We start from the raw sequence: 21,743 nt of genomic DNA, 5'->3' as shown, positions 1-21,743 counted from the left end.
AACGAGCCACCACACACTGCAGCACAGGCGAACTTCAGAAAACAGAGGAGAACCACCTATACAACGTATTCAAGAAGAACGGATACTCAAAAAATACAGTGCGCAGATTCCTCAAGAACAAACCACAACAAGCAGACCAAACACAGCCAGAAACCCTAACCACCATACCATACATCAAAGAAGTTTCAGAAATGACGGCCAGACTACTAAGACCCCTCGGAATCCTAGTAGCACACAAACCCACCAACACTCTCAAACAAAAACTAACAACCTTAAAAGGCCCAGTACAACCCATGGACAAAACCAACGTCATCTAAAAAATTCCATGCAAGGACTGCCACAAACACTATGTCGGACAAACAGGAAGAAAGTTAGCCACCAGGATACACGAACACCAGCTAGCCACAAAAAGACATGACCCTCTCTCCCTCGTAGCCCTACACACGGATGAAAAAAAACACCATTTCGACTGGGACAACACATCTATCCTGGGACAGGCTAAGCAAAGACATGCCAGAGAATTCCTAGAGGCCTGCCACTCCAACCACAACGCCATAAACAAACACACAGATCTAGATGCCATCTATCAACCCTTCAGAAAACGAACAGGAAATGACATCACCACAAACCCCAGGAACCCCATCCAGGAGAAAGATATAAATAGAAAGCAGGAGACAACAGCTTCGCTTCACTTGGAGGTTGCCACTGATGATGTTACCTAGCCAGGTAATGAAATGTCTGGATATCAAACCTACAGCTCAGCGAGCAAACCGACACCCTAAACCTCAACCTGAGCTACAAACCTTCACAAACCTTGCAAACACCTTCAGTACTGACCCTTTGACAGTGCAACACTCCCTCAGTACTGACCCTCTGACAGTGCCGCACTCCCTCAGTACTGACACTCTGACAGTGCCGCACTCCCTCAGTACTGACCCTCTGACAGTGCCGCACTCCCTCAGTACTGACCCTCTGACAGTGCTGCACTCCCTCAGTACTGACCCTCTGACAGTGCAATACTCCCTCAGTACTGACCCTTTGATAGTGCAACACTCCCTCAGTACTGACACTCTGACTGTGCAGCGCTCCCTCAGTACTGATCCTCCAACAAAAAGTCACAACATGATGTCCAATATGAGTGTGGAATGAGTTGGCGATTGGGAGAGGATGAAATTTAAACAACTAGGAGAGTAGGAGTGAGGATGAAGGAGAAAGAGGGATGAACGAGTAGTGAGGTGAGGGCGATTACAGCAAAGTGGGAAGATGGTGAGTTAGAGAGTGTGACAATGTGAAGGGGGGACCGGGGAGCAGCTTTTTGCTGAGGTTAGTTGAGGTCCTCTGGTGAAATGCCATCTGGGTTTACTCTGAAAATTGCCTAATTTCACTTTTTCTCTTCAGGCCTTTGTGTCCAATGAGAAATTGCTGTCATTCTACAGACTCATCTCCACCAGCAGAGACCGCCAGGGAGTCCCGTTTGTCTCCACAATGGAAGGTGCGAGAGAGAGCAGGAGCCCTGCTCAAGGGGTATTTTGACCCCAGTGTCAGTCTCCCCACCAATGTCAATCTCCCCCAGTGTCAGCCAGCCCCAGTGTCAGACTCCTCCCAGTGTCAGACTCCTCCCAGTGTCAGTCTCAACCCCCCCATTGTCAGCCTTCCCTAAGTGTCAGCCTTCCCTAAGTGTCAGCCTTCCCTAAGTGTCAGACTCCCCCAGTGTCAGACTCCCCAAGTGTCAGACTCCCCAAGTGTCAGACTCCCCCAGTGTCAGACTCCCCCAGTGTCAGCCAGCCCCAGTGTCAGACTCCTCCCAGTGTCAGTCTCAACCCCCCCATTGTCAGTCACCCCTAAGTGTCAGCCTTCCCTAAGTGTCAGACTCCACCAGTGTCAGACTCCTCCCAGTGTCAGTCTCAACCCCCCCATTGTCAGTCACCCCTAAGTGTCAGCCTTCCCTAAGTGTCAGCCTTCCCCAGTGTCAGACTCCCCCAGTGTCAGACTACCCCCCTCCCCGTGTCAGACTGCCTCAGTGTCAGTTGCTCCCAGAGCCAGCCGCCCCCAGAGCCAACCTCCCCCAGAGCCAGCCTCTCCCAGAGCCAGCTGCCCCCCTAGTGTCAGTCTCCCCTCCCAGTGTCAGGCTCTCCCCCCCAGTGTCAGGCTCTCCCCCCCAGTGTCAGGCTCCCCCCCCCCAGTGTCAGTCTCCCCCCCCTAGTGTCAGTCTCCCCTCCCAGTGTCAGTCTTCCCCCCCAGTGTCAGTCTCCCCCCCCCCAGTGTCAGTCTCCCCCCCCCCAGTGTCAGTCTCCCCTAATAGTTGAGTTGCTCTTGCTGGGTTCTAACTGAGCTCCATTACCTCCTGATCTTGCAGCATTTGCGTATCCATTCTATGGCACTCAGTGGCATCCTGAAGCAAACCGCTTCCTGTGGAAGGAGAGTTTGGCAGCTCCTCACTGTTCCTACGCAGTCAGGATATCCTACCTCTTGGCTGAATTCTTCGTTAATGAAGGTAATTCTGCAGCAAACTCAGCTGCTTCCATTTTAACCAGTGCACGGATTATCCAGAGCTCTTGACACAACGAATCTATCCACTGCAGCTTCCACCCAGCTCCCATCCCTTGGTCAGTCTGTGTTTTATAGACTCAAATGAGGTCATTTGGCCCATCATGTCTAACTACACTAATCCCATTTTCCAGATTTTGGCCCACAGCCCTGGAAGCTATGGCAACACAAGTGAATATTTGACAAAATACTGCTTAAATGTAATGAGAGTTTTTGACATAAATATCCTTTCAGGAAACAAGTTCCTAATACCCACCACCCTCTGAGTAAAAATCCATCTGCTTATCTCTCTTCCTAGCCTTCTCCGTCTTCACTTAAATCTGGTTATTGACCCATCTACTCATGGATAAAATGCCTTCCTATCCCACCCTATCCATGCCCTGTATAAATTCAGGCATCTCTGACAGGTCTTCTCTCAACCTCTGCTGCTCCAGAAACAACCCCAGCCAATGCCACCATCCCTGATAACACAGACCCTCAGATCCTTACAGCATCCTCCACAATCTACACTGCACCCTCTCGAGTTTGTTCACATCCTTCAGAACTCCACACAGTGCTCCTGTTATGGCCTAACTAGTGTTCAAAATCCCTGCTCTTTTACTCTGTGTAAAAACCGAAAGAACTGCGGGTGCTGGAATTTGGAAACAAAAACAGAAATTTGCTGGAAGGATGTTCTGAGGTAGGATCAACCAGACCTGAAACGTTAACTCCAATTTCTCTCCACAGATGCTGCCAGACATGCTGAGTTTTTCCTGCAATTTCTGTTTGTTTCTCATATTCTGTGCCTTGTCTAATAAAGGCAAACATCCCAGTTGCCTTCTTAACCTCTTTAACTACTTGCACTGTTACCTTCAGGGATCTGTGGGTAATCCAATGTGCCATTTTGCTTTGGATCCCATGAACTCTTTCTTTCTTGACAGAATCAAAAACCAATTAAAGTTGAAGTTGTAATTAGAAGATTGGCAGCTGTCAATGGGGAACAGGCCACTGAGTTGGAGCGAGATCCATCCAGGATTAGTGAAGGAAGTGAGAGTAAAAACAAGAGAAGCTCTGGCAATATTGCTAAATCTTCCTTCGAGTGGAGGTGGCACCGAGGATTGGAGAAGGAGAGCTCCTGTTCAAAAAGTCGAATAGGGATTCAATCAGCAACATTCAGTTCTGGTCTCCTTCCTATCAGAAGGATGTTGTGAAACTTGAAATGGTTCAAAAAGATTTACAAGGATGTTGCCAGGGTTGGAGGATTTGAGCTACAGGGAGAGGCCGAACAGGCTGGGGCTGTTTTCCCTGGAGCATTGAAGGCTGAGGGATGACCTTATAGAGGTTTATAAAATCATGAGGGGCATGGATAGGGTAAATCGACAAGGTATTTTCCCTGAGGTGGGGGGACTCCAGAACTAGAGGGCATAGGCTTAGGGTGAGAGGGGAAAGATATAAAAGGGACAAAGGGGAAACTTCTCACGCAGAGGGTGGTGTGTGTATGGAATGAGCTGCCAGAGGTTGGTGCAATTCCAACATTTAAAAGGCATCTGGATGGGTGCATGAATAGGACTGGTTTAGAGGGATATGGGCCACATTCTGGCAAAAGGAACAAGGTTAAGTTAGAATATTTGCTCAGCATGGATAATTTGGATCAAAGTGTCTGTTTCTCTGTGACTCTACAGACTAGTCAGCCTCATGCGAGGGAAGCTGACATAAGCAACAATTCAAGGCATTTTGAGAAATATAGTTTCATAAATGATACATGCTAAAAGCAAATCATAGTTGATTTAATGGAGTTCTCTTCTGAACTAAAGGAGGGACTGTTGATTTTGGGTATTGGCACTTCTAAATGTTGTTTGACAAAATTTCAACATAGTCAACTTGTCAGCAAAATTAAAATCCATGTTATTAAATGGACAGTGACCACGCACATACAAAATGGACAAAACACAAGCGATATAATGCAGGAATGTGCAATTGTTCTTCATTATGGGAGGAGTGTTCACCCGGAATCAGGAATAGAACAGCTGATCTTTCTGACATATATTAATAACTTGCACTTGTCTTTAATAAACTTACACAGAAGTTCAGAAACACAATAAGCAATGGAACAATTAGCAACAGACTTCAAACTTTAAAACAAATGATTTCAGAAAGGGTCAGATGACAAGAGGTTTAGAAATCAAAAGGCAATAGAGGGGTATAGATAAAGACCAGGAAGGACAGGGAGGTTAAGAGGAATAGTGCATCACCAATGCCAAGAACAATTGTAAACCAATAAGATCGTGGTACAAGTTGAGGTAAATGGTTTAGGTCCAATCACCATTGCAGAGACATGGTTGCAAGGTGACCAAGGTTGGGAAATAAATATTCCTGCATACATAATATTTCAAAAGGACAGATAGAATGGCAAAGGAGGTGGCAAAGTAGCTCTGATAGTAAAGGATGACGGAAGGATCTGAACAAGGAAGGATCTTGGCTAAAACGATCAGGAAGTAGAATCAGTATTGGTGGCGATTAGGAATAACAAGCATCAGAAAACATTGATGTAGGTGTACTGTGGACAGAGCACTAAAAAAGAAATAATTGGGGCTTGTAAGAAAGGCAATGGAAGTGTTGCATGGGGGCCTTCAATCTTCATATAGAGTGGATCAAACAAATTGGGAATACCTGTTGCAGAGATGTCATTCTGGAATGTGGGTTCCTTTGAGAAAGAGAAGACGAAATGATCATGTGGAATGAGAAGATGGCAGAGACATTGAATATGTTTCTGTTTGCCTTCATGGGAAAAGACACAGATTACACATCAGAAATCGAGGGTCAGTTAGGGACCAGAAGGAGTGAGGAAATTCAGGTGATCAATATTAGCAGAGAAAATGAACTGGATAAACATAGAAGACTAAAATTCAATGAATCCTCTTCACCAATGCCCCATGACTTACAGTTCTAAAAGAGATAATTACAGTGATAGTGGATTTACTGGCTATGATTTTCCAAAATTCCTTTGTTTCTGAAAATGCCCCCTAGTGGATTCAAAATTAGCAAATGTAACACTGCTTTACAAAAAAGGACACAGAAAGAGAACAGGGAACCAAGGAATGGTTAGCCTAACATCAGGCATCAGAATCTATGATTAAGGACATTTTAATAAAATTGTTGTCTGACCAGTTAGAGACAACATGGCCGTAAAAAAAAAAGTCTAGTTGAGAAATATGTTGGGCTGTTTGAGCATGGAGCCAGTCAGATCGATAAAAGAGGTAGTAAATCTAGGTTAAGTGAATGGGCAGTGAGGTGGCAGGTGGGGTGTAATTTGATTTGATTTAGAAAGTGAGGATTGCAGATGCTGACAATCAGAGTCGAGAGTGTGGTGCTGGAAAAGCACAGCCAGTCAATCTGCATCCGAGGAGCAGGAGAATCGATGTTTCGGGCATAAGCCCTTCTTCAGGAATTTATTATTGTCACATGTACCGAGGTATAATGAAAAGTATTGTTTTCCAAGACAATCAGACAAGTCATACCTTACTTAAGTACATCAGGGTAATGAAACAGTACATTGGGGTTATTCAGAGGAACGTTCAGGTTAAAGATCTTTCATCAGAATCTCTTATGTTCACTCCCAACAGCGAGAAAGAACCTTCATCAGTTTGAGACGAAGGAAGAGGAAGAATCTGCTATGATTGACACTCACCAGCCAGTGTTTGTAGGTGACGAGAATTCATTTAGGAGCCTTTACTTCTTTGATTAAGAATGCAGCTCCCTCCTCTGTCATTGTCCCAGAGCCGCCACCATTTTGACATTGGAACCGGAAGGCTACTAGAAGGCGATGCTCTGGGAACGTGTCTTGTCCAAGAATGAGCTCTGTGTTTGCCCCTCCTCCTCCATAATATCCTGCCTGCAGAGTGACAATTTCCTCTGAGTGACTGTCAATGTCAAATTTGACTTTAGCAGGCGTTGTGGCTGAGTCAGGTCCTGGTATGAGATGGGCAATCTAGGCATCCGAATTCAGATTACACTGGAGGTGGCTGCAAAGAACTGAATAATATCACACAAACAGCTCATCGCCAGAGTTCACTAGATGTGGGCCAATCGACACACTCAGGGAATACATTCAGAAAGCCGGCTCTTACTGTTCAGTCGATACTTTGTGTCAGAGAAGCCACTTAATAAAACCTGACGATGAAATATGTTTTGTTTACAAAGTATTTTTCTTCACCATTTCAAATCCCCTGCAAACACACCAAAAGCGACAAAAGTCTTGGAAATGCAGTGCCTTAGTGCGTGGACAAAAGGCAGCAGCCATGTTAGCACAGCAAGATCCCACAATGACTCACCCATGAGGTTTTAGTGGTGTTGATGAAGGTTCAACGTTGTCCAGGACATCTCCTGCTCACCTATCAACATGGAGAAAGGTCACTTTAATCAAAACTGAAACATAAAAAGACCACAGATCGAGAGAATGGAGGGGGAAAGGAAGAGAGAGTAAATGGGGAGGCAATGGCCTAATGGTATTATTGCTGGTCTGTTAATCCAGAGGCCCAGATAATGTTCTGGGGACCCATGTTTGAATCTTGCCATGGCAGATGGTGGAATTTGAATTCAATAAAAAGAAATCTGGAATTAAGAGTCTAATAATGACCATGAATTCATTGTCAAAAAAACCCCATTTAGTCCTCTAAAGAAGGAAACTGCCATCCTTAACTGGTCTGGCCTACACATGACTCCTGACGCACAGCAATGTGGTTAACATTTTACTGCCTTCTGGGCAATTAGGGATGGGCGATAAATGCTGCCCAGCCAGGGACACCCTCATCCCATGAATGAATTAAAAAAAGACATTGATTATAATTTTTCAGAATTTCTTGATGTAAAGAGGTGGGAGAGTTCAAGGGACACCCTTCTGTTCAAAATCAGGATATTCCGCATAAATAGCAGGCCAGCATCTGGGATTAGGTAGGCTGGCTGGTCAGAGAGATGCTTCGGGATTAAGGGTTGAATCTCTCTGAATTTGCAGGGGAGCAATGAGCAAAGTTGGATTTGGCCTGACAGTGTCAGAGCACAGACAGTCACCACATCTTCTTCCAGATGTTCTTGGCAGCAGTAGTGAGAATCTCTGCAGTTCCAAAAAGAGCCAAGGTCGCAATCTGGGCTGATTCACGAGTCAGACTGCAACCCCTTCAGCACACCAAAGTAGTTATTTGCAGAGCCATAGTCAGACCTAGTCTCAGGTCAGGGAGGTCAGTTCTGGACACTGTATTTCCTTGAATTAAATTCAGTGGAATTTGACTCCATTATGTTACCGCAGGCTCTGATTCACGAACATTACCACCATACCATCTAAAGAAGAAAGTGATGTTAGTGCAACTAGATAATCTCCAATCCTCTCCCGGAGACTGACGACAAGCAGCAGTAGCCAGGTTGATCTCACGGTCTTCAACATCCCGCTCGTAAGGTGAAGACAAACTGAATATAACAGAGAGGCATAAGGGTATCAAATCAACATAGAAAATGTTGGAAATACTCAGTGGGTCAGGCAGCTTCAATGTGACAGAGGAACAGACTGCTTAAAGCAAGCTTTGCAAACACAAAGGGTTAACACTAGAATGTTGCAATGGCAATGTTACATTTTAGATTTTAATACTTGTGTGAATCTTTTTGATAAAAATATTCCTTTTGCTCCACAAGCCTCGAAGATCTTTACCTTTCTTCAATTCTGGCCTTTTGATCATACAAGATATAAATTGTTTTACCGCTGGTGACCCTGCCTTCAGTTGCTGAGTTCCAAAGCTCTGGAATTACCTCCTCATCTTAAATCTGTCTTTATGGCCAAAACTTATGATTATCTGTCTGTACAGACCATTTGAATAAACAACCGTGCTCCCAGGTAAACATTTCTGTCTTGAGCTTGCTATAGTATTCCAATAATTCTCAGAACAAGCCACAGGGACAGCACCTCGTTTTCTGCCACTGCACCTTACAGCCTTTAGGACTCAACATTGAAGTCCACAATTTCAGAGCATCACCTCTGTATCCTCCACATTTCTTACATCCTCCAACATACATCTCACCCCATCTCTAACACCTCTCCAACCCCACACGCACTGATACACACACACATACAAGCACGCACACATACAAGCACACATGCAAAACTACACTGACACACAATGCACATGCACACACACACAACACTATGCACATGCACACGCAAAGCGCACACGTGCATACACAAACAAAAGCACAAGCACGTGCACACACAGACAAAAGCTCATAAATACACACATGTCTTGCTTGTGTCTTCGTGACCTTGCTCTTAGGAGAGTAGACCTATTTTCTCCTTATCCCACATTCATTTACAGCTCTTTTCACATCTTTCCGTTCTCTTCACCATCATTAACGTCCCATTTGCCTTTTGCTCTGGGAACCTTTATAACCTGTTCTATCTGCTTTTCTCCTCCCACTCTGCCGCATAAAAAACAGATTCACAAACCCTTAAACTGTGAAGAATCATATCAGTCATGAAATGTTAACACTGTTTCTCTTTCTTCAGATGCTGCCAGATCTGCTGAGTTTCTCCAGCACTTTCTGTTTTTATGGTGAACTTATGCTCCTCTCCAATACCTTGGATGTTGTAAAGGTGTTATATAAATACAGGTTCTTGATGTTGGCTGAGCTCTTCCTACCTATGTGATCACACACTCATGGAAGGAGACCATTTGATCCATTGTTCCTGCACTGGCCCTCCAAACGAGCATCCTAGTGCCAATCTCCTGCCTTTCCTCCATACCCTTGCACATTATTTCCGACCACCCTGTTTTTCTCTGATGGTGCCATGTCAGACATAATGGGTTGCTGCCCTGCAGCATGACAATGTACAATGGGTTTGCTCCAGACACACTCACACTGAGACCACAAAGTCACTTTAATGCAAATCCCTGTTCAGCAGCCCCATCTGGTGGACAGGTGTGCCCTTTGCACCCATGCCTCTCCATATTTGAGTGACAGCTCCTCGACCAATTGGTTGGCCAATGTAAAGCAAATGTCAGCAAATCTGAGTGTGAGAGGGGTGGGTTAAAGCTAGCCTAGCAGCTAAGCCCTCAGTGGAAAGTCAAATTCTCAGTTGACGGTTTGTTGTCTCTCAGCTCTGCTCCCAAAATTGAGCACCATGGATCGCTTCATCAGCATCTTCCGCCACTTCCAATCCAACTCGGAGTCGGTGATGAACGGGATTTGTGGGATCCTGGCCTTGGCAAGTGTGCGGATCTACAGCTCTTTTCAATTTGTCTGTCCGTGTTTGCCCATCTACAACACAATCTATGGGATTGGGGTCATGTTTATACCACCCATCATCCTCTTCCTCTGTGGTGTTATTGTCAACAAACACTCGCTGTTGATGCTGGAGGAATGGCTGCGGCCGGAGGGCCAGAGGACCAAGAACCCAACGTTACTGCATTACATGTTCCTTGCCGTGGTCCAGAGAGCAGCCATTGCTCCTGTGGTCTGGCTGGTCGTTGCCTTGTTGGACGGCAAATGCATTCTTTGTGCTTTCAGTACCTCAGTGGATCCTGGTCCATTTGTCAATGTAAGCAGCTGGCCTAGAGGAGATCTGCTGATCCTTCTGTCCAAAGTGCCCTGCAAGGACCTCACAGCTGACCAGCTTCAACACAACCTCAGCTTCCCCAGGAGAGCAGTTTACAGGTACCTCCGCTCGGTATCTCAGGTAAGCCGGCCTCAAATGGGATCATATTCAATGTAGGCAAGACGTCAATGCAGAGGGGTGTATGGGTGTCCAGGAGATTTTCTTTTAGACTCCCTAAAGTGTGGAAACAGGGTCTTTGGCCCAACAAGTCCACACCGACCCTCTGAAGAATAACCCACCCAGACCCATTCCCCCATCCTATATTTACCCCTGACTAATGCACCTAACCTTTACATCCCTGAACACCATGGGCAATTTATGTTTTATTCAATCATGAGGTGTGGACATCTCTTGGCTAAGCCAGCATTTATTGCCCATTGCTAATAGCCCAGAGGACAGCGCTGTGTGTCTGGAGTCACATGGAGGCCAGATCTAGAAAGGTTGGCAGATTTCTTTCGCTGAAGGGCATTAGTGTTTTTACAACGATCGACGATTAACAACAGATATTGTTTATTCAAATTTGACCATCTGCCATGGTTCAAACCCATCTCCCCAGAGCACTGAGCCAGGGTTTCCAGCCTTTACCTCTAACACCACCACCTCCAATTTACGAGAATGGTACAAGTGCTGAAACTGTTAATCACAAATTGGTCCAAATTAGGCGGTGGCAGACCCCTAAAAGGGACACTGTAACAATAAAAAATTCAAAATTTAAATGAGCAAAATCAAATTAAAATATCATTGTGGTGATTATGAATGCACACTAGCCCCACTCCACCCGCCACCCCCCCCCCCCCCCCCCCCGCCATGGTTTCCACCAGCTAAAGGTCTCCAATTGGACAGTGGATGCTGCCTATTTCCTCTCCAAGGACACCTGGGTGTGTAGGTAATCAGGCAAGCAACCGGGCCGAATGGCCCCTTGACATCCTGCAGTCTGGACCCCAGTGAATTCAGAGAGATGACAGTAGCTGGGTTATCCTCCACAGAGCAGAGGAGGTTCAGTGGGAGATTTACTCAGGGCGGGTCTTGGTCGAGTAGATCAGAGGAACCTCAGTGGCAGGAACATTAGGTTCAAATCGAAACCCGCTTGCTGAGAACAGGCAGTCTGTCCAATCTCATTCTCTGATTGGTAACCTCTACACCCTGTCAGCTTGGAGAGAAGCTGAAATCCATGGGGTGAAATGTTAGTACATGACCTCTGCCTAACCTAATTCTAGCCTGTTATAGATGAGAAAACAGCTGAGTGACACAGAGAGAGCTGTAATCAGCAGCTGATAAATGTTAATTCATAGAGTCATTGAGTCATAGAGGTGTACAGCAAGGAAACAGACTCTTCAGTCCAAATCATTCATGCTGACTAGATAACCTAAATTAATCTAGTCCCATTTGCCAGCACCTAACCCATATCCCGCTAAACAGGCAGCGAGTCGTGAGTTCATGGAATGCCCTGCCAGTAGCAGTGGTGGACTCTCCCTCTTTATGGGCATTTAAATGGGCATTCGATAGGCATATGGAGGATAGTGGGCTAGTGTAGGTTAGGTGGGCTTGGATCGGCGCAACATCGAGGGCCAAAGGGCCTGTACTGCGCTGTATTCTTCAATGTTCTATGTTCTATGTTCTAAACCCTTCCTATTCATATACCTGTCCAGATGCCTTTTAAATATTGTAATTGTATTGGCCTCTACCACCCTCTGTGTGAAAAAGTTGCCCCTTAAGTTCCTTTTAACTTTTCCCCTCTCACCCTAAACGTATGCCCTCTAGTTCTGGTCTCCCCACTCCAGGGAAAAGACCTTGGCTATTTATCATATCCATGTCCCTCATGGTTTTATAAACCTCTACATGGTCACCCCTCAGCCTCCTACGCTCCAGGGAAAACAGCCCCAGCCTGTTCAGCCTCTCCCTATAGCTCAAATCCTCCAACCCTGGCAATATCCTTGCAAATCTTTTCTGAATCTTTACAAGTTTCACAATATCCTTCTGTTAGGAAGGAGACCAGAATTGCACACAATATTCCAAAAGTGGCCTAACCAATGTCCTTCATACCCGCAGCATGACCTCCCAACTCCTATACTCAATACTTTGTCCAATAAAGGAAAGCATACCAAACACCTTCTTCACTATCCTACCTATCTCTGACTCCGCTTTCAAGGAGCTATGCACGTGCACTCCAAGGTCTCTTTGTTCAGCCACACATGTCCAGGATGTTGAGTTAGCTCCACTCTCAGTGATGAAACTGTAAATACTAAAGGCTGTTATGGGGCTGCCATCTGAACAAAGTTGTATTTGCTGTGACTGGGTTGCTTGTCCGACAGGTAAACCAGCTTTCTTTAATTTACTGTTATTAACCATTCTTGTTCCTCAATCCTGACTTTCCTCATCCATCATTCTCAGATTCTTCTCATCAAACTGTCTCCCCAGTGGAGTCCTAATATATGACCTCTAACCTGTGTAACCGCTCTGTCCCGCAGCTCCCCTCCCTTAGTCACTCTCCCCTCCTTCGTAAGATAGTGAAGAAGGCATTTGGTATGCTTTCCTTTATTGGTCAGAGTATTGAGTACAGGAGTTGGGAGGTCATGTTGTGGCTGTACAGGACATTGGTTAGGCCACTGTTGGAACATTGCGTACAATTCTGGTCTACTTCCTATCGGAAAGATATTGTGAAACTTGAGAGGGCTCAGAAAGGATTTACAAGGATGTTGTCAGGGTTGGAGGATTTGAGCTATAGGGAGAGGTTGAACAGGCTGGGGCTGTTTTCCCTGGAGCGTTGGAGGCTGAGGGGTGACCTTATAGAGGTTTATAAAATCATGAGGGGCATGGATAGCATAAATAGACAAAGTCTATTCCCTGGGGTGGGGGAGTCCAGAACGAGAGAGCATAGGTTTAGGGTGAGAGGGGAAAGATATAAAAGAGACCTAAGGGGCAACTTTTTCATACAGAGTGGTACGTGTATGGAATAAGCTACCAGAGGAAGTGGTGGAGGCTGGTACAATTGCAACATTTAAAAGTCATCTGGATGGGTATATGAATAGGAAGGATTTGGAGGTACTTGGGCTGGATGCTGGCAGGTGGGACTAGATTGGGTTGGGATATCTAGTCGGCATGGACGGGTTGGACAGAAGGATCTGTTTCTAAGCTGTACATCTCTGTGACTCTATACCATCTTGGGCTACCAATCTTTCTCAATGTCTAATACTCCGAGTAGGAGCATCTTTGCCCTTGATGTTTTCAGGCTATGGTTTTACTCTCATTACTTTCTGGAACACTTGGAAGGCTGTGTTTGTTGTGTAGTTTGCTTGGTTTGAATAATTTTCTTATCTTTCAAATTCAGTGTCTCTGCTGGGTTGATGAGATCCAGAGTGGTTCATGCTGTTGTGTTTTGCTAAATCAGAAAGATTTCACTGTCCATATTAACTTTCTCAGCTTTCTTCATAGGGAGTGCTGCACATGGCAGCATATCAGTAACTTACACCTGTTTCCCTTATTTGGACATCACTTCCAAGATGTATCTGCTATCATCCCAGCTGATGGTATAATTGGATAAGTCAGATCACAAAATGAAATCTTGCTTGATAGATCATATTTTTAAAATTTTTAGATAATGTGATGGTCATCCACTGAAACTTGGTTACTTGTGAATGCAGAATTTCTTTAACAACAGAACAGATGTTTGTTTTGGGGAAAAAAAAACTGTTTTAAAGTATCTAAATATACAGCACAGTTTGAAAGATCTTAAAACAAAGTCTCAATCCATTTCCTGACACTTTCTATTACAGAGACTCAGATGTAGAGAAATCCTCCAAGCCAATTCTTTAAATTTGACTCATCTGTTACTCCCCAGATCTTCCTTATGAAACATGGGATCTTCTTTCACAAACACTCACAAAACTGAGAGCTTAGGTGTTCTCAACCTATAATAACTTACAGAACTCTAACCAACACTCCTGGTCTGGAAGTTGCACAAACTAAACTTTTCTACTGAGGTTACCATGAAATGGCCTACACTCATTTCTGGATGAGAAATTATATTTGTTTCTGATTCCAGTCAGATTGCCACAAAATCTACTTAAAATTCTTCATTCTTTGGGTTTATTAAACTAAGAATAATGCTTGATTATTTTGAACCAAAAACAAACTAAGATCTTCAATGTTTACAATACCTATTGAGGATCACCAGAGTCAAAGCAATATTCCATGAATGATCCATGGGGGTCCCTGCTCTCTGATAAATGTTGGATTAGGTTACTGTTCTGGAAGAGCTGCCTTATCTAGTAACTATCTTTTCAAAAAGACTTCATTTGAACTAACCTGCTCATAAGCCACTATTTTAAACTCCAACAGCCGAATATGATAAAAATAATATATTTACAAATCAAACGTATCTCCAACAAAGGTTGCTACAAATAAAGTAACGTACTTTGGAGCAGATAGAAGTGGTTTGTGGAAGTTGCTTTAAAGTGACTTCTGGTTGAACTCTACTGTCCATTTCACTCTTCCAAACAGTTATTGATTAAAATGCTGACAAATCCAGGCACTCTGCCTCAATCTTTGTGCAGCATCATTCCATTTGCCTTAATACCTGGATGCAATTGTAACTAGTTTTCTTTGCTGCATGAACACTGTCTCTGTGACATCACACTGCAACTTGACTTTATCATTGACATTGTAATATCTCTGTGTGGGCATTGCCGTCACTAATTGTTTAATTACAGAGAAAACAGCTCTTTGTTCTGTGTGCTCATACCACTGAACATATTTAGCAGAGAGCTTGTGTGCAAGTTCATATTCGAATGTCAAATTAAGCCAAAACTTTGCTAAATAGTTCATGTATCTAACAAATTGTTGCACTGTTTTGATATTTGTCAGTGACTGCATCTCTTCTGCAGTTCTCACTCAGTGACAATCTCTTTAACTATTGGAATATGGCTTATGTATTTGACTTCAGTCATCTTCAATTGCATCTTTCTCTTTGTCAGCTTCAGGTTAATCTGGTGAGCTCTCTCTCGCAGCTTCCCCAGCTTCGCATCCTGGACTGAGTGAGCTTCTTTTCTGTCTCCTCCTCCATAGTCAGGCAGATCACCCACAATAACTCCCACTCTGAGGTCACTGACTCTCTCATTCTGTCTATCTCTTTTGGAGCAATGGAAGTGCCAAATGGCATTCAAACGTAGTTAGAAAACTCTTGTTTTGTCCAGCTTCACTTGCCAGGAACTATCCTTTACATTTGTGGCAATAGTTCTTCAATTGTTAATAGGATAGTGGGATCTCCTCAAAACTTTATTGACACTCTTTGGACCTGTACTTATAAATGAATTGTTCCAAAAATCTCCCTCGTTCCCTCTCCCTCGCTCTTTCCTCCCTCCTATCCCCCTCTCTCATTCACCCCTCCCTGAATCTCCCCACCCTCATTCTCCCCTCTCTCACTCCCTCTCTTACTCTCCTCTCTCACTCTTCCCTCCCTCATTCTCCCCTCTCTCATTCCCCTCTCACTCTCCTCTCTCACTCTTCCCTCCCTCATTCTCCCCTCTCTCACTCCCCCCTCTCTCTCTCCTCTCTCACTCTTCCCTCCCTCATTCTCCCCTCTCTCATTCTCCTCTCTCCTCTCTCACTCTTCCCTCCCTCATTCTCCCCTCTCTCAATACCCTCTCACTCTCCCCTCTCACTCTTCCCTCCCTCATTCTCCCCTCTCTCACTCCCCTCTCTCTCTCCTCTCTCACTCTTCCCTCCCTCATTCTCCCCTCTCTTATTCCCCTCTCTCACTCTCCTCTCTCACTCTTTCCTCCCTCATTCTCTCCTCTCTCATGCTCTCTCCCTCCTTTCCCTTTTCTCACTCTCTCCTCCCTCCTTTCCCCTTTCTCACTCTCTCCTCTCTCACTGTCATCTCTCCTGCAATGCACATTACTTTGAAGTTCAGAATCAAGTCACTGAACCTTTGACCTTTCTAATCTTCTATGCAGTCAGGTTAGGGCTGAGATGCTTTCAGACAATGGGGGAGAGCTGAGGGAGAACGTCCAGCCTGGCCATTCAGGGTGACATCAGGGAGCATTTCCTAACACGTAGGGGAATGGAAGTGTGGGACTGTCTCTCTTACAAATACTGCTGAGCCTGTTGGGAGTGGGAGGTGGGAATGTAATGTGTGACTGTGTGAGTTTGTGTGTGTGTGTGTAAGTGTGAGAGAGTGTCTGTTTGAATGAGGGTGTATGTGTTTGTTGTGTATATGTTTGTGTGTGTGTGCATCTGTGTGTGTGTTTGTGTGTGTGCATGGGTGTGTGTCTATGAGTGTATGTGTGTGTCTGTGTGATTGTGTGTGAGTGCATGTGTGTGTCTGCATGTGTATGTGATTGTGTGAGTTTGTGTGTGTGTGTCTGTGTTTGTGTGTGAGTGCGTGTGTATCTGTGAATGTGTGTGTGAGTCTGTGTGTGTAAGTGTGTGTGAGTTTGTGTGCACATGTGTGTGTGAGTATCTGTGTTTGTGTATGGAGTTTGTGTGGTGTGGCACGTGTGTGTGTGAGAGTGCATGTGTGTCTGTGAGTGTGTGTGAGTCTACGTGTGTGTAAGTGTGTGTGAGTTTGTGTGCATGTTTGTGTGTGCGTGAGTATCTGTGTGTGTGAATTTGTATGGGGTGTGTGTGAGTATGTGTTTTCTCTGTGTGTGTGTGAGTATCTGTGTTTGTGTCTGTGAGCGTGCGTGTATGTGTGTGTAACTGTGTGTGAGACTGTGTGAGTGTGTGGTGTGTGTGTGAGAGAGTGTATGTAACTGTGTGAGTGTGTGTGTGAGATTGTGTGTGTGAGAGAGAGAGTGTGTGTGTGTGAGAGAGTTTGTGACAGTGTGTGTGAGACTGTGTGTGAGAGTGTGTGTGTGTGTGACTGTGTGTGAGTATGTGAGGGTGTGTGTGACTGTGTACTGTGACTGGGTGGAGTTAGGAGACCCTCAGCATCTGAACTGACCCAATGAGGTTGACTCTTATCTTGTTGTGCCAATGGCTGTTTGTTATTTGTTGTCTTTAGGCTCTTGGCTGGACCATCCTCCTGGTTCTGATCCTGACTGCGTTCCTCTCTCGCTGCCTCAAGCCCTGTTCCAAATACGCCACCCACCTGCAGAGCAGGTACTGGAGCAATTACATTGACATCGAGCAGAAGGTGTTTGAAGAGGCTTGTTGTGAACACGCTCGAGGGTTTGCTCATCACTATGTCATCCAGTTTTTTGACAGCATGCAGGATGGATTCCAGACAGATTGCCTTGCTAACCATGTGAGGTGGGCTGAGGGAGACCGACTTCATGGCATCACAAACAAGGAGCAACTTGATAACCTCCTGACACAGTGGTTCAACACTAAACCCCCACTGAATATCAGGCCTGTCAGTCAGTACCGGGTGAATACTGACACAGGTACAAGCAGGAATTCACCACAGCCTCAGCACCAACCCACAGCCCCACACAGCATTGTCAAACATACTGTGCTATAGGAGCACGTTTACCTCAGTCATGCCGCCTCTCTGACCAGCTCCCTCAAAAAAGAAGCCTTTACCAGGCAACCAAACACCAAAAACAAACTCACTCCTTCCTCTACGGATCACTGTCCAGTAACTATCACCTCCGCCGCTCCCTTCACACCACTATATGGTCACTCTCTTGTAGATTAGTCTTCTGCACCAGTCACTCTCCTGCAACAGTCACTCTCCTGCATTGGTCACTCTCCTGCACTGATCACTCTTCTGAATTGGTCACTCTCCTGCACTGGTCATTCTCCTACTTTTCCTGACGTAGGGCTTGTGCCCAAAATGTTGATTCTCCTGCTCCTCAGATGCTGCCTGACCTGCTGTGCTTTTCCAGCACCACACTCTCGACTCTCCTGCACCGGTCACTCTCCTGTCTGTACTGGGGAGAGAGGCACATGCTGATAAATGGGAACTAGGAACGAACATAGGGAAAAAAGCAAAATAGAAAAGGAGCAAAACAGAAATAAAAAAAGAAGAGTGAGGAAGCTGAGGAAGGGGGGAAAAGAAGTCATTATATAATTTTGAATTTCTTGCACTCTCTCATAATTTCTGTCCTTCACTGTGTTTCTGTCTTTCATTGGCTAAAAAGAGTGAGATAACAAGGTATATATTCACAGCCAATGATGAGCTGATATACACAGGCTTGAACATTCCATTAACTCCATTCTCCTGCTGGGAAACAGACAGAGACAGTAAACAGAGTGAGTCAGGGAGAGAGACGATTGGAAGGAGGTGAGAAAGAAGGAGAGATAGAGAGAGACAGAGTGTTTGGCAGGGAGACCTTGGAGACAGTTTGACATTTGTTTCCCTTTGAACCATGTGCAAAGGTGACACAGCATGATGAACATGTCACAGCTCCCAGTAACACCCATTGGTCAGGATGGTATTCCCAGTGCTGGCAGGGAGAGTGCTGAATTTTGGAGAATTTCATTCTGACAATGTCACATTTCATTTCCAAATTCTATAATTCTTCATAATCTCTGCATTCTGTATGAAACAATGCGTTAAACCTGATAATAAAGTCTACTAGGTGAAAGAAAAAACGTTATTGTTCGTGATTTAATCAAAATCACTATTGAGGGAACACTGGCCTGCTGGAGGGTCAGTACTGTGGGAACACTGCATTGTCAAAGGGTCACTACTGAGGGAGTGCTGCACTGTCGGAGGGTCAGTACTGAGGGAGTGCCGCATTGTCACAGAATCGGTATGAAGGGAGTGCTGCTTTGTCAGAAGATCAATACTGAGGTTGTGCTATGCTGTCAGACGGTCAGTACTAATGGAGTGCTGCACTGTCACAGGATTGGTACTGTGGGAATGCCGTTCTTTCGGATGGTTAGTACTGAGGGAGAGCTGCTCTGTTGGAGAGTCAATACTGAGGGACTTCCGCACTGTCGGAAGGTCAGTATTGAGAGAGTGCTGCTCTGTCAGAGGGTCAGTACTGAGTGAGTGCCGCATTGTCAGAGGGTCAGTACTGAGGGAGTGATGCACTGTCGCAGGGTCGGTACTGTGGGAATGCTGCTCTTTTGGAGGGTCAATACTGAGGGAGTTCTGCACTATCGGAAGGTCAGTACTGAGGGAGTGCTGCACTGTCAGAGGGTCAGTACTGAGGGAGTGCCATAATGTCAGAGGTCACCAGTCCTGACACAGGGTGATATTGCTGGATATTTGTTCCTTGTGCAGTTCTGTGTGTATAGGAAGTATCGTTAACTCACAAGTCTATCTTCAAATCAGTTGTATCTGTTACAAAATACTGTTCTCCGGTCAAAAATGGAAATTGCTGGAGAAACTCAGCAGGTCTGGTAGATTCTGGGCAGAGAGAAACAGAGTTGTGTTTTTGAGTGTGACATAACTGTTCTTCAGGAAGGTTTGTCATGAAGCTGTTCAATTGGTTTCCGATGGGGAAAGGATCGAGGGATATGGAGCTAACAGGTTGAGTGGGATTGAGCTACACCTATAAACTGATTGACTGATGCAACAAGCTCGGAACTCCTGAATAATGAGGGTGATGATGTGGTGACTCTAATACCTGCAGGTGTCCCAGATCAATTTACATATGTTTGCATATTGACATTAAACATCAGTGTCACCTGTATGCAAACAGCTGGAGGTCACGACACCTTGAGTATTGGAGCATATCATACACTCAGCACTATCTGGCTCCAGCAGTTTTCAGAGACAATGTCCTGTGCAGAAGAGACATGTACCAGAGTTGGTACACAGGGCACAGATTCCCGTACAGACAGCATGGATTCCTGTACACAGGGCAGGAATTCCTGTACACATAGCATAGATTACTGTATTCAGGGAAAGGATTGCTGTACACACAACATGGATTCCTGTAACAGACAGCACAGATTCCTGTACACAGGGCATGGATTGGTGAACACACTGCACGGATTCCTGTACAGACAGCACGGATTCCTGTATACACAGCACGAATTCCTGTACATAGGGCTTGGATTGCTGTACACATGGCAAGGATTACTGAGGGATGCACCTAATGAGGGATGTAAACTATCTGCTCCCAAATTTAGTAAGGCCAAGAGTGTAACACAGCAGTAATGTCACTCATTTAATAATCCTAAACACGAGGCTATTGCTGTAGGAGCTGTGGGTTCAAATCCTACCCCAGCAGCTGATGGAATTTAAATTAAGGTAGGTATAATCTGATCATGAAGTTTATTTAAAACCAATTGGTGACAAAGCATGTCACTCAGTTCAAGGGCAAATAGCTATGGGTAATCAATACTGGCCTTGCCAGCAATACCCACATGCCATAAAATAAAGAAAGTAAATGTCAGCATTGATGTCAGGAAGATGAGGTGGATACCTCAGCACGATTTACAAAAGGAATTGGATGATTCTGAGCAGCAATGCAGCAGAAACATGAACTGAATTAAACCCAATTTCTTCCATCATCCATAACTTCCTCATGCTTTTGAGTTTTAACTGAATCAAACAGACACTATTCGCTGGCCAGCAAGTGTGTTTAATGAGAGGAAGGTGTATTTAATGGGAGAAAGGAGTATTTCATGGGTGGAGGGCATATTTACTGGAAGATCAGTCCATTACTGGATGTGGGGTGTTATTTATGGGATGGTGGGGGCATTTAAAGGGAAGGACAGACATCTGGTTTGAAATTTTTGCAATTTTATTGAATCAGATTTGATAAGTTGTGTCCATCCATCGTGAAAGTATATCTTTAAAGATGAAAACAGGAAAGAATCTGTCATTTGTCATTGGGGAAGGTTATTTTAAATGATAGGGAAATTTCAAATCAGGAAATTGACTTTGTCATTCAAAGACTTCACATTTATTCAAGTATATTCAAATATGTTCCAATTTAAACAGGATTAGTCAACAAATGAAATCACATCACATTCCTCACACCCCCCTCTCCAATTTCTCAACTTAAAGATCTCCGCCTCAGAGATTAGGGGTTTTGGTTGGAATATTGATTGGAACCTCCTTCGAGCAGAAGATTTGAATGGAGCTGTTTTTGTAAGGTGTGTTCAGGAGGGTTTCCTAACTCAGTATGTTGACAGGCCGATGAAGGGAGAGGCCATTCTAGACTTGGTGCTTGGAAATGAGCCAGGGCAGGTATCAGATCTTGTGGTGGGAGAGCATTTTGGTGATAGTGACCACAACTGCCTCACCTTCTGCATAGCTATGGAGAAGGAGAGGATTAGGCAAAATGGGAGGATATTTAATTGGGGAAGAGGAAACTATGATGCGATTAGACATGAGTTAGGAAGCATTGATTGGGAGCAATTGTTCCATGGTAAAGGCACTATAGACATGTGGAGACTGTTTAAGGAACAGTTGTTGCAAGTGATGAATAAATATGTCCCTCTGAGACAGGCAAGAAGTGGTAAGATAAAGGAACCTTGGATGACGAGAGCGGTGGAGCATCTCGTCAAAAGGAAGAAGGTAGCTTACATAAGGTGGAGGAAGCTAGGGTCAAGCTCAGCTTTAGAGGCTTACAGGCAGGGGAGGAAGGAGCTCAAAAATGGTCTGAGGAGAGCCAGGAGGGGGCACGAGAAAGGCTTGGCAGAACGGATTAGGGAGAACACAAAGGCATTTTAC

At 44.9% G+C, this 21,743-nt stretch overlaps 2 protein-coding genes across 10 annotated transcripts in view; both read left to right on the top strand.

Annotated features, from left to right (window-relative positions):
- The window catches only part of LOC140463390 (gamma-glutamyl hydrolase-like), a 55,612-nt gene extending 48,900 nt beyond the window's left edge, over positions 1–6,712 (top strand). For all 9 annotated transcript variants that reach the window (XM_072557266.1, XM_072557263.1, XM_072557267.1 and 6 more), the window contains 3 exons: positions 1,399–1,492; positions 2,357–2,494; positions 6,150–6,712. In XM_072557266.1, the coding sequence (XP_072413367.1) occupies positions 1,399–1,492; positions 2,357–2,494; positions 6,150–6,271 (354 nt within the window). In that variant the 3' untranslated portion in view covers positions 6,272–6,712. The remainder of the gene's footprint in view (positions 1–1,398; positions 1,493–2,356; positions 2,495–6,149) is intronic.
- A 2,976-nt stretch (positions 6,713–9,688) lies between these two features.
- LOC140463709 (calcium homeostasis modulator protein 3-like) lies at positions 9,689–17,624 on the top strand. Its single transcript, XM_072558061.1, has 2 exons — positions 9,689–10,243; positions 17,166–17,624. The coding sequence occupies exons 1-2, from the start codon at positions 9,689–9,691 to the stop codon at positions 17,622–17,624; spliced, it is 1,014 nt and encodes a 337-aa protein (XP_072414162.1).
- The last annotated feature ends 4,119 nt before the right edge of the window (positions 17,625–21,743 follow it).

Source organism: Chiloscyllium punctatum, chromosome 38 (genome assembly GCF_047496795.1).
Source record: "Chiloscyllium punctatum isolate Juve2018m chromosome 38, sChiPun1.3, whole genome shotgun sequence".
In the NCBI taxonomy this organism is placed as follows: domain Eukaryota; kingdom Metazoa; phylum Chordata; class Chondrichthyes; order Orectolobiformes; family Hemiscylliidae; genus Chiloscyllium; species Chiloscyllium punctatum.
This window is presented reverse-complemented; position numbering and strand designations above follow the sequence as displayed.